Source organism: Macrotis lagotis, chromosome 6 (genome assembly GCF_037893015.1).
Source record: "Macrotis lagotis isolate mMagLag1 chromosome 6, bilby.v1.9.chrom.fasta, whole genome shotgun sequence".
NCBI lineage: Eukaryota > Metazoa > Chordata > Mammalia > Peramelemorphia > Peramelidae > Macrotis > Macrotis lagotis.
Window position 1 is genome coordinate 90,890,461 of NC_133663.1, and position 13,673 is coordinate 90,904,133.

Here is a 13,673-nt window from a genome sequence, read left to right on the forward strand (position 1 = left end):
CAGTCCCTGGTTGCAGTCTGGGCCCACCATAGAGCAGGGACCCTCCCCCCCCCCCCACAGCCCTGTGGCAAAGGGGTGTGCTAGGGTCATTCAATAGGCCAGGAGAGCAGTCAGAACCTCACATACTAAGGTCCTAGCAAGGGTGTTTCAATAATACTCAAAAGCTCAGGAAGCACCCCAAAACCAAACACAAGCTTGGGAAATGAGTAAACAGAAAAAAGAAAAGGAACCTGACCATAGACAATTACTTTGGTCCCATGGAGGGTCAAAATACTCAATCTAAAGATGAGAAAGTCCAAGTTTCTGCATCTAAAGGCTCAAATAAATATAGAAGTTGGGCTCAGGCTATGACAGAGCTCAAAAAAACATTTTGAAAATCAAGTAAGGGAGGTAGAGGAAAAATTGGGAAGAGAAATGAGAGAGATGCAGGAAAAAAACATGAAAAAGAAGTCAGCAGCTTAGTCATGGAGATACAAAAAAAGCTGAAGAAAATAACATATTAAAAACCAGCATAGGTCAAAAGTGGATAAAACAGTTAAAAAATGTTATTGAAGAGAAGAATGCTTTAAAAAAGCAGAATTGGCCAGATGGAAAAGGAGACAAGAAAACTATCTGAGTAAAAAAAAAATTCTTCAGATATAGATTGGAGCTAAAGGAAGCTCCATTTTGACTTTGCAAGAAATCAAGACACTATAATTCAACACCAAAGGAATGAAAAACTAGATGAAAATATGAAATATATCACTGGAAAAAATAACTGATCTAGAAAACAGATCTAGAAAAGATAATTTAAAAATTATTGGTATACCTGAAAGTCATGATCAGGAAAAGAACCTTGACTTCATTTTTTTTTTAGGTTTTTGCAAGGCAAATGGGGTTAAGTGGCTTGCCCAAGGCCACACAGCTAGGTAATCATTAAATGTCTGAGACCGTATTTGAACCCAGGTACTCCTGAGTCCAAGACTAGTGCTTTATCCACTACGCCACCTAGCTGCCCCTCTTGACTTCATTTTTAAAGAATTTCTACAGGAAAATTACCCAGATTTACTAGAAGCAGAGAATAAAATAAAAATTGAGAGAATCCACCAATCTTTCCTGGAAAGAGATCCAAAAAAACAACCCCCAGGAATATTATAGTCAAGTTCCCCAAAGCAATGAGAGGGTAGGAGGCAGGAGATGAGTAAATATTGATGGTAATAAAGGGGGGGGTGAAAACAGCCCTAGTTCTCAATAAGTTCCCATTTTAATGAGAGAGACAACCTATAAAGAAATAAACACATACAAAGCACGTTCAGAGTAAATGGAAAGTAATCCCAGAGGGAAGGCTCTATAAGCTCTATAAGCTTCCAGAAGGACACAATTCAAATATTGTGGAGCTGCAGTCAGGATCACACAGGACTTAGCAGCATCATAAGGGCTCATAGGGCTTGGAATATAATATTCCAGAAGGCAAAAGAGCTTGGAATGCAACCAAGAATCAACTACCCAGCAAAACTGAAAATCCTCTTCCAGGGGAAAAGGTGGACTTTCAATGAAACAGGAGAATTTCAAATGTTCCTGTTGAAATGGCCAGAGCTGAACAGAAGGTTTGATATTCAAATACAGGACTCAGGTGAAGCACAGAGAGTGGAAGAGAAGGGGAAAATATGAGGGATTTAATGATAATGAACTATGTGTATTCCTGCATGGAAAGATGATTCTGATAATACTCATATGAACCTTCTCATTTAATAGAGCAGGTAGAAGGAGCTTTTACAGATGAGGCACAGGAGAGAAGTGAATTTGAAGATATAATATATTGTAAAAATAGAGTTAATGGGTGAAAGAGAAATGTACTGGGAGTAAGAGAAAGGAGAGGTAGAATAGGCTAAGATATTTCATATAAAAGATATTTCATGCAGCATTTGACAAAGGTATGGAAGGGAGAGAAAGGCGAGGGGGATTGAGGGAGCCTTCATTCTGACCAGAAATGGCTTAGAGAGGAAATAGCACACACACACACACACACACACACACACACACACACACACACACACTCAACACTCAATAGGGTATAGACATCTAGGAGATAAAGGAGAGAAGGGGGAGGGGGAGGGGAGGGGATGTAGGTGATAGAGGAGAGGATAGTCAGAGATAATACATTTTATTTTTTGCAAGGTGATGGGATTGGGTGGCCTGTCTCGGACCACAAGGCCAGATGGGTGCTGGGATGTGGGTTTGGGGCCTCTTGGCCCCAGGGTCAGTGCTCTGTCCACTGCACCACTCAGCTGTCCCACAGCACATTTTAGAAGAGGGACAGAGTGAAAGGAGAGAAAATATAATAGATGGAAGTGGGGAGAAATGGATGGAGAGAATTACAATCAGCAACAGCAACTGTGGAAAACTATGGAACTAACTTCTCTGATGGACTTATGATAAAGAAAGTGATCTACCCAAGACAGAGCTGATGATAACTGATCACAGACTGAAACACATTTTTTTCTTTCTTTTACTTTATTTCCCATGAGGTTCTTATATTCTTGTGGGGAAGGATGTATTATATTTATTCTTAAACAAGAATATTTTATTAATGTGTAAATAAAGAAAATTTTTAAAAATTTAAAAAAAATAAAGTTATAATAGTTTTTTTTAAAAAGAGCAAAGAAACACACCACTAGCTTAATTGACTACTAATTAGTCATCTAGATCATTAGCTACAAAAGACAGATTGAATAGAGTGAGACTTTACACCAATTCTGGATAACTTTCTCAAGAAATTTGGCCATGCAGGGAAGGAAAGCATAGGGGCTACATCTAGTGGGGATGAATGGTTGTTGTGAGAATTTGGGGAGGGGGAGGAACATGAATGTGTTTGTAGACAGAAGGGAAGCAGTCAAAATAAGGGGAAATTGAACATGAAGAGAAAGGGGAAGCAATGTTTTTTAAAAAGCATAAACAAAATATTAAAAAATAACAATTGTTTTGAATTTTATTTTGCCATGAACACTAGTGCCATATAACTGCAATAAATTCATACCTAACCTGAAAACAAATGAAGCACTTAAATTCTCCTTAAGCCTCAAATTACTACTGATCAGTATCTCATATAGGAACCTCTAGGTACCTCAGAAGAAACCTAATGCACAGAAAAGTTTTAGGGAATCAGGAGAACTGAGTTCAAATGTTACCTTAGTTATTTGTTAACTGTGTAACTGAACAAGTCACTTAATCTGCCCCTCAGTTTTCTCATCTACAAGACGAGGAGATGGAACTAGACAACCTCTGAAGTCCATTCCAGCTCCAAACCAATGAACTTCCATGAAAGTTTCTCTAAGTCTAGTTCTTCTTCTTCCTTTATTACAGTGCCCCACTTAATGTTTGAACAAGAAAGAAAACAAGAGATAAAGATAAAACACTTTCATTTAGTCTATGTTCCAGATGACTCTCCTATTACTTCTATCCAAGATCTGGTGGAATTGGATGAAAACTGGGTTAAAAAAATGTCTAAGGTAAGCAATAATATTGGACTTACTTCATTGCTTTGGATAGGTTAATCTGCTAAAAGTACAATTCTGTGCATACTTATCAGAGAATGGAAAAAACCAGTGCAAGTTTAGGGTTGAATTTGGTGAACTAGAAACATTAGGAGAGGTGAATATGATTTATTGGTATAGACAAGCACAGAATAGGAGGGTGTGGACAAATGCAGTCAGAAATAGAGCCACATGTGGCCTCCCTTGACCCCATAGTCCAGCTATCAGTGGTGGTCTATAAATTCTGAGATATGCCCTCCAATCAAAGGCACAGAGCCACTGGGGACTTGGATTTGATGTATAAAAGCATTGGGGTCCTAGATATGATGGATAGCATTCTCAGATGAAGAAAGTATAGGTCAGTAACAAAACAGATCTAAAAACTAACCAGCAAAGAAAAAAGGTAGAGCCAAGACAGAGAGATAGGAATTAGTGCCACGCCCCCAAAAAAACTCTATATAGAGCTGATAGAGAAATTCAGAAGAAAAGTCACAGTGTCATTTATCCAGTCCACCTTAACATAGAGAGAGACAGACATGGAACTCTAGAGACACCGAGGATGGGCACAAGTCAAACTGCACATTATTTAATCCACTGCCCAAGAAGAGGGCATGCACCAGACAAAAAGAGGTCCCAGACCCCTACCGGGACACAGGATACCCTTACAGAGACAGGTGTGAGGTAGCAGCTGTCACCCACTACCCTGTTCTAGGTCACTGTGAAGGGAATTGAAGAGGGGTGGTGGCATATTCAGGAAGGAAAGCCCTGGGTGATAAGGAGGAAGTTCAACAGCTGTGGCTCAGTCCCCAGGCTCAGTGAAGGATCTCATTTTCAGCATCCTACCCAGCTTGCAGAAGAGTAACCGGGGCAGGAATCCCAGACCAAGCCCAAAGCGGAGTCTACAATTCTGCCACTCTGAACAGTTTTCCAATTGACTGATATGGGCTGCTTATAAAAGCAGTCTGCTCTTGCTAGAACTTGAATCCAGGCCTTGGGGGGAGGCAATTGACTGATATGGGCTGCTTATAAAAGCAGTCTGCTCTTGCTAGAACTTGAATCCAGGCCTTGGGGGGTGGCCTCCATCTGAGCCGCAGGAATTTTTACCTCCCCAACAGGGTGAGGAGTTAGGAGTCTGACAGGGGGAAGAGAGAGAGAGCCTCGTTGCTAGGTGACACCAGGTGTGCAGACAAGCCGGGTCCCAGGCAGGAAGAGACCCACATACAGACCCAGTGAGTGCAGAGACAGTGGTGGGATGCTGCTGACTGTCAAACACTTTGTGGGAGAATTGACTTCTTAATGTTCGTCTCAGGCCAGAGGAGAGAATTGAATAACTCCTGGAGGGCTCTTCTTTCCAGCACAGTGAACTGATGGACCCCAGCAGTGTCTTGGAGGTGGGGAATAGAGATTCAATCCAGGGCAAAGCTCCTGAAATCAGAGACACTATCATCCTCACACCAAATGACCTAGAGCTGAATATAAGAAAAAGCTGCTAATTTTTAAAAAATTTTTTAAGGAGAAAGAACCCAACTAGACACAGTTACTGTGGGAATAGAAAAGACTGGGATTTGTCTTCAGAAGACACTCTCCGATCCTAAAGAGCAACATCAAATGGCTACCTGCTCAAAAACAATTCATAGAGGAACTCAAAAAAGACTTCAAAAATCAAATAAAAGAGAATAAGGAAAAATAAAAAATAATTAGTATTCATGAAAATTATGAAAATAAAATAAACCAATTGGAAAAAGGGATTCAGAATCTTAAGGGAAAAAAATTAAATTTAAAAATTAGAATTGAGCAAGGGGAAGTCAATGAAGTTATAAGAGATGAAAAAATACTAAGACAAAATATAAAGAATGAAAAAATGGAAGATCAGGTGAAATGCTTCACAAGAAAAACAACAGATTAGGAGGACAAAAAACAGAAAACATAAGAATAATCAGATTACCTAAAAGCTACAATCAAAAAAATAATTTTGATGTAATACTGCAAGAAATAATTAAAGGAAATTATCTGAAGTGTTAGAACAAAAGGGGAAAGTAGAAATAGGAAAAAATCCACTGATCTTCACCTGAAAGGGCTCCTAGGAGGAAAACTTGCAGGAATACCATAATTAAACTTCCCAAACCCTCAAATTAAGGAGTAAATATTAAGAACAACAAGAAAAAAAATTCAAATATGGTGGAACCACAATTAGAATTACACAAGACCTAGCAGTGGCTACTTTAAAAGACTGCAGGTCTTGGAACCCAACATATCATCAAAGAGCAAAAGAATTGAGGTTGTGGCCAAAAATATCATACTCAGCAAAGTTAAACAGGAAGAACAACAACAAAAAAATGGACATTTGACAAATTAACAGACTTCCAGGATTTCGTTGTAAAAAAGACTTGAAATTAATAGAATATTTGACATATTTTGAACCAAAAGAAATATAAGATATCAATAAGGACAAATTGTTTATAATCTATATGTGGAAATATAAACCATATGTCCAAGATTGTTGCTAGTAACTGGATAGTTAGAAGGAAAGATGGAGGTAGAGCTGAATAGAATTGAATTCTAATAAGTAAAATAGTCTGAGAAAAGATGAAAAACAATTACCATCTTATACAAATGAAATGTGAGAATTGATACAGAGGAAACTAGATGGGGAAGGAGAGTAAATACTTCTGGAAATCTATTCTCATCAGGAATGGGTTATAAAGGGAACAATACATATATATGTATATACATGTTTATATAAAGCTATAAAAACCTTAATTCAGAAAGAAATGAAGTGCACACATAGGAATGAAAAGATATATATAAAAAGACAATACAAAGGACTAAACAAGAATAAACTACTTTCATTCTATTATAAAGCTATTTTACATCTGTCTCCTTGGAATTCTATCCTCAAGGATCACAGAAGGAATCCAATTACTCAAGGTCTTAGAATGGCTCTTGTGTCTTAAGAAAAGAATGGAGGAAAAAAAAGAAAAGAAAGAGGATGGGGGATGGAAAGGGGTGAAGGTGTGTGTGTTTGAAATGGTCAGGCAAGCACTTTAGGAAAATCACTTAAATGGCTGAATAGGGGATGGATTGTAGTGTGGAAGAGACTTGAGACAGGCAGACCCAACAAAAGGCTATTGAAATAATCCAGATGGGAACTGATAAAGGCCTGCACCAGAGTTGTGGCAGTGTCAGAGGAGAGAGGGGGGAATATTTGAAGGATAAGTCTTGGCAATAGATTGGACAGTGGGGTTGAGAGAGTGTAAGGAGCAGAGGTGGCACCTAAAGTGTGAGCCATGTGAGCCTGAAGGCCTGGAAGGATAGAGGCGTCCTTATTAGGGAAGTTTGGAAAGGGGAAAGTAATTAGGGAGAATAATAATGAGTTCAATTTTGATCCTATTGAGTTTAAGATGTCTACTGTACATCTACTTCAAGATGTCTGAAAGGTAATTGAAGATACAACTGTTGGAGATCAAATGAGAGGTTAAGGCAGGATGGGTAAATTTGAGCAAAAATATGATAATTAAATCCATGGAAGTTGATGAGATCACCACCAAGTGAAGTAGTATAGGAAGAGAAGAGAAAGGGAAAGGTCATAGGATATAGTCTTGTGAGACACAAGTATGTTCTGGAAAAGTGGGATCCAGCAAAGAAGACAGAGGACTGGTCCAATAGGTAGGAGGAAAACTAGGAGAGAGTGATGTCTCAAAAACTTTGAGAAAAGAAAAGATCAAAGAGGATGACCAACAGTGTCAAAGGCTGCAAAGAAATCAAAAAGAAGGAATACTGAGAATTTGACAATTAGGTGCTTCATTGATAAATTTAAAGAGAGCATTTTAGGGGGAATGATGAAATTGGAAGCAGAATTGTAGGGGATTAAGAGTGAACAAAGAGGAAGTAGAGGAATCTATTGTAGATAGACTTCTCAAGGAGTTTAACCTCAAAGGGAAGAAGAGATAGGATAATTTTTAGTGGAAATGGAAGGAATAAGAGGGATTTTTGAGGATAGAAATATGAGCATGTTTGTAGACAACAGAGAAGGAAGAAATTAAAGGTGAGATAGTAGATATAACAAAGGTGAGGAGACAAGATGGAATTATCTCTTGGGTAGGGAGTTGCCTTAATAAATAGGATCCCCTCTTCATGTGAAGGTGGTAGAAGGTGGTAGGTGAAGGAGATAGTTGCAGAAGGCATCTGAGTGAATGAGATAAGGAGAATAGGAGAGAGGGCTTCCAGCAAATAGTCCCAATTTTTTCTGTAAAGTACAGTAGTAGAATATGATACTAGGTTGAAGGGGTGGGAGAAGGGAAGCCATGAGAGGTTTAATGAAGGATGAAAAGGTTTGGAAGAGCCACTACAGAGAGTGGGATAGTGAGTTTCTTGAGCAGGTGTTAGAAATAATTTTCTATGGATTAAAAGACTTGAAGCTAAAATACCATTTAAGAGACTATGGCTCTTTCCCCTTCTCTCAAGATGGCAGACAAAACCCCCCCAGAGCCTCCAAAGGAAAAGAAGGTCATAAAGGGAAAAAGGAAAGGAAGGCCAAAAAGGAAGATGGGGCTGAAAAGGTGGTGAAAAAACCTCGAAAGCATTGCAGTTGAAACCCAGTCTTGGCCCGAGGGATCGGCAGATACTCCAGGTCTGCAATGTATTCCCACAGAGCCATGTACAAGCGGAAATATGCTGCACCAAAAACCCAGATTGAAAGGAAAAAGAAAGACAGGGTGCCTGCTACTATCTCAAAGCCAGTTGGTGATGATAAAAATGGAGGAAACCGAGTGGTAAAGATTCGCAAAATGCCCAGGTATTACCCTACTGAAGCTGTGCCCAGAAAACTCCTAAGTCATGGCAAAAAACCCTTCAGCCAGCATATGAGGAAACTTGGGTCTAGCATCACCCCAGGCACAGTTCTGATCATGCTCACTGGCTGCCACGGGGCAAGGGCATGGTTTTCCTGAAGCAGCTGGCTAGTGGTTTGCTACTGGTGACTGGACCTCTGACCATCAATCGGGTTCCTCTACAAAGGACCCATCAGAAATTTGTCATTGCCACCTCTACTAGGGTTAACCTTTCTGGTGTAAAAATTCCAAATCATCTTACTGATGCTTACTTTAAGAAGAGGCTCCGTAAACCCAGACACCAAGAAGGAGAGATTTTTGACACAGAGAAAGAGAAATATGAGATTACAGAGCAGCGCAAGGCTGATCAGAAAGCAGTGGACTCTCAGCTCCTGCCCAAAATCAAGAAAATTCCTCAGCTCCGTGGTTACCTGCGATCTGTATTCTCTCTCTCCAATGGAGTTTATCCTCACAAATTGGTGTTCTAAATGCCTTGCAGAGAACTCTTATTAAAATATTTGGAATAGCAAAAAAAAAAAAAGAGACTATGGCAGTAGTCTAGGTAAGATTTGATTAAGGGTCTGAACTAGAGCAATAATTGCATGACAGAAAGCAGAATTTAGATGGAGGTAAAATTGACAAGTTTTGGCATCTGATTCGATATAAATGAGAAGAAAGAGTAAAGAGATGACTTCAAGGTTATGTTCAAGGCATGTTCCTTTCTGGGTGACAGGAAGGAATAGCAAGTACCAAGAGATGATTTTTTTTCTCACAAGATTTTTATGAGATTGTCTTATTAATGTATATTATTAAAGTTTGGCCGTGATAAATAAATGTTTTATTTTCAGATTTTTAAAATGTCATTGTTATTGGTTGATAATATAAATAAAAATGTATGCAGTAAACTATGAATTAGAAATTTCATTAGCATGGGAATAGGAATAGAATAGGAAACTGAGATCCAAATAGGAACAAAGATTTAGAGTTGTACAAGACCTCAGAGACAAAGGAATGCAATCCCCCTCATTTTACAGAACAAACTTAGGCAGAGATTAAGTTACTTGCCCAGAGTCACACAGAAAGTAAGTTTCTGTGGCAGGTTAGAATCCAACTCTTAGTCCAATACATAGATCACCCAGTTCATTACTGGCAGAGCTAGTTGTGGTTTAATGATCTAACTGAGGCTCATTTAGAGAATGAAAACTGGATCATAGCTTAAGCAGCTTGGGGCCAAATTTCAGGCCCTGCTGTTCATGGAGACTTGCATCTTAGTGACTTAACTGATTTTTTCCTTTTTCCCCAGCTTCACCAAGGGCTTGGTGTTCCACAGTTCTACAAGGGTCCTGAGGGTAAAGATTCTTTCTCTAAGCTGCTCTCCATTTTATTTCCAGATGGGACAGGTCAGTTTTAGTATCTGCTTGGGCATGGGGATATTTAACTTTGATCCACGTTGGCAAGTACAATTGATATCTGGGGTCACATACTAGGTAGGGACTGCAAGTCTTGCATTTGCCACCTCTATGTTTTTTACTGAGCTTCCTCAAAGGTGTGTTCTGGATAAGTTTATTTTTTTAAGTAGATCCCAAATTGACTGATTGTGCCTTAACAGCTTTCCAGTTATCCATCAGGGAACATAGCAATGATTATCCTTAAAACTAAAGACAGTGAAGTCTTCACCTACATGATTTTCGAAGATGAAGAAAAATTAACCTTGCAGGCCCTCCTCAACAACATGGGACATGCTACCTTCTATGACAAAAACAAAAAGATCTGGTATGCTTGGGGAGTGGGAGCAGTTTTCCTGGGTCCCAGAGAGACAGTGTAATAAAAGTGGAAGATGCCTTGGTCTGAGATTTGGTCTGGATTCCATTCTTAGCTTAGTCATGACCTCTCTGGAAATGTTTTTTTACCTTGTTGCCTTTTGTCTCTTTATGGTCAAATAGGAGTCATAAATCCCACAGCCTGGTGGTCATTCCCGACAAATATTAGAAGAGGACCAAATTGGTTTAGAATTTGTTTAGAAAGCCAACTTCTGTCAAAGTCTCTGATTGCTTCAGAGAACTAGGTTAATACAACTGGAAGAGAGGACCTCCATCCTAGAATCATAGAATTATGAGGATTGAAGTCCCTACTATCACAAACAGGAAGATGGTGGACATACAAAGAATTATCATATTATAATAATAATAATAATAATAATAAACCAATCTTGTAGATGCCTCCTACATCTTCAGAGCTAAAAATGAACTTAAGGGACCATCTAGTTTGCCTAACCCCACCCTCATTTTATAGATGAGGATCTTGTCATAGGGCAAGTAAGTTAGTGGCACAGTGGATAAAGTACCAAGCCTGGAGTCAGGGAGACCTAAATTCAAATCCCTTATAAGCTGTGTGACTCTGGGCAAGTCGCTTAACTTGTCTCAAGTTCCTCATCTGTAAAATGAACTGAAGGGGAAGCTAGGTGGTGCAGTGGATAGAGCACTGGCCTTGAAGTCAGTTCAAATCCAGACTCAAGATACTTGATACACTTAACTCCATTGCCCCAACCCCCCCCCCCCAAAAAATTGTAACAAGCTGGAGAAGGAAATGGCAAACTGCTTCAGTATCTTTGCCAAGAAAACTCCAAATGAGGTCATAAAGAGCTGAATATGAGTGAACAATTGTTAATCTTTTACCAGCATTTTCTTTGTATCTCTAGTGCTTAGCTTGGTAAAAGACACAATAAATGCTAGTTGATTGACTAGCCAATCACAAATTGAATGTAGTAAAATTCTAAAGAATTTTAGATAAAAGATATTAGAAGACACTCCCTACCATCCTCCCCATCTTTTGCAGAGATTAGGATCTATAGGTGTGGAACATTGTAGATAATGTCAAATGTTTTCATATGTTGATTACTTTTTTTTTGGTTTTACAAGGCAGTGGGGTTAAGTGACTTACCCAAGGCCACACAGCTAGGTAATTATTAAGTGTCTGAGGCCTGACTTGAACTCAAGTCCTCCTGACTCCAGGGCTGGTACTCTATCCACTGCTAACCCTATGTTGGATCATTTTTGCTGATTTTCCCCCTTTCGTTCCTTTTCTTTTTTTTTTTATTGTTGTTTTGTTGGCTTAATTCTTTTGTAAGAGATAGCTACCTGGCAAGGGAATGAGTGAGGAAAGAAATCTAGGCAATAGAACAACAAAAGATAACAATAAACATATTTTTTAAATTTATATTTTTAAAATGAATAGGACCAATCTCTTTGATTCAAACTCACAGATTCCTGAGGCAATCTATTCATATTATTATACAACTATCTTAAAGACAACTTATTTTGCCTTCATAGAAGGAAGGTTCAATGGGTCCACCGAAGCTACATGAGAGTCTTTTGCTCACCCCATTGTCCTGAATCTTAAAATTTGTTTGGTTCTATTGTCAATAGTTACATCTCTTAGCTAAAGAGAAAAATGGACTCAAACCTATGTGATCTGTGTTCAAGTCAAGTGGGAAAGAGAATTAGACAGCAAATGTAATCTTGTCCTTAAAAGAACCTGAATGCTCTGGTTGCCTGATTGTAGGTTTCTTGGTCTAGGTTGGGTCTGAGTCTTGTTTTGGGCTTCTACTTCGAAGAAAAAGAAAGACAGAAGGCTTGGAACTGGTGGGACTCAAACCATCATATCCATGTACCCCCTTACCAGTCGATTTACTTCCAACTCAGTCCATGCTTTGAGGTCCACATTAAAGCCCAGGATCAGGTGCTTGTCACCTTTAATTATCTCAATCAAAAAATCCGCTTAAATATGGGCACCAAAGTCAAGGTAAGCTTTTTTTTTAATCTATCTGCATCACCCCTCAAGCTCATTACTCATATCCAAAGAGATTAGTGGCATGCTTTGAACCACATGTACCTGCCTTCCTTTTTTTTCTTCCATCCATCTATCCATCCATCCATCCATCCATCCATCCATCCATCCATCCATCCATCCATCCACCCATCTATCCCTGTTATTCCTGACAACACATGACCAGAAAAGAGTATTTAAATTGATAGGCAAACCCATATAACTCATTACACACACACACACACACACACACACACACATACACACACACGTATATGATACTTATATTTCATCTCTTTTTATTTCTTTTATTCACTCTGTGGCTAATAATGGTGAGAGGAAGAGAATATCCAAGTGACAACAGTCAAGGAACAAAACTAATCAGTGCCTAAATAATCAGAAGTTATACTGTCCTCTACTAGGGAAAATAGAGAAAGAAAGCAAGAAAACTTTCCAGAGAGGATATATACTAAAGAGAGGGTGAAAGAGGGAACATAATAAGGACATACCAAAAGAAATGATTGGAGAATCATAGCAAAAAAGTTCAGGTTCAAGTCAGTCCTGCCTTAGACGTTTATGTATGATGTGACTCTGAATATATCACTTTGCTGAGCCTATTTTTTTTATCTGTAAATAATAGTAGCTCCCTCCCAAGGATGTTGTGAGGATCAGATAGGATAATAATTTTTTTTTATTTTGCAAGGCAAATGGGGTTAAGTGGCTTGCCCAAGGCCACACAGCTAGGTAATTATTAAGTGTCTGAGACCGGATTTGAACCCAGCTACTCCTGACTCCAAGGCTGGTGCTTTATGCACTATGCCACCTAGCGGCCCCCAGGATAATAATTTTAAAACATTTAGCACAGTGATTATGCTTATTATCATTAGAGGAGATCATATATATAAAGTGAAAATATGCAAAACTTAAAAGTACAAAATGACTGTTAGCTATTCTTATCATCATAGCCTTACAGCTCAGGGTTCTTAGAATTTGTCTAATCCAATTCCCTCATTTTATAAGTGTGGAAACTAAAACTCAGAGAGGTTAAAGGCATTTGTTCTAAGTCTTACAGGCCCTATATGACAGCCTTGGAATTTGAACCTGGTCTTTTGGTTATAAATCCAAAGCTCTCTCCTAGGAGGTTCCAGCTTTTACAACAGCTACTTCACTACTGACAAAGAAAGTGGGAAGAAGTAATTAAACCCTCATCAAAATTAACCTGTATATTGCTATGACCATGATCCCCTTAGAGAAGGAACCCTTAACCCAGGGTCCCTGAACTCCCATGAGCTCCATGGATAGATTTCATGGAGGTCTATGAACTTGGATGAGGAAAAGAAAAATATATTTACCCTCTAACTGGAATTACGTATTTTCTTTGGCTATGAATATAGACAAAAATCTAGCAATCACAGACCCATTATCCCGAAAACGGTTCAACAGCCTGAAGGCAAAAAAATCAAAACAAAAATCACAATCCTGAGAATGGGTCAATAGACTTGCCAAA

At 38.9% G+C, this 13,673-nt stretch overlaps 1 protein-coding gene and 1 pseudogene across 3 annotated transcripts in view; both read left to right on the top strand.

Moving 5' to 3' along the window:
- Positions 1–13,673, top strand: part of ERICH6B (glutamate rich 6B) — a 110,503-nt gene that overhangs the window by 94,246 nt on the left and 2,584 nt on the right. For all 3 annotated transcript variants that reach the window (XM_074191695.1, XM_074191696.1, XM_074191697.1), the window contains 4 exons: positions 3,343–3,488; positions 9,645–9,751; positions 9,959–10,114; positions 11,917–12,142. In XM_074191695.1, coding sequence (XP_074047796.1) covers positions 3,343–3,488; positions 9,645–9,751; positions 9,959–10,114; positions 11,917–12,142 — 635 coding nt within the window. The remainder of the gene's footprint in view (positions 1–3,342; positions 3,489–9,644; positions 9,752–9,958; positions 10,115–11,916; positions 12,143–13,673) is intronic.
- Positions 7,977–8,906, top strand: LOC141491095 (large ribosomal subunit protein eL6-like; annotated as a pseudogene).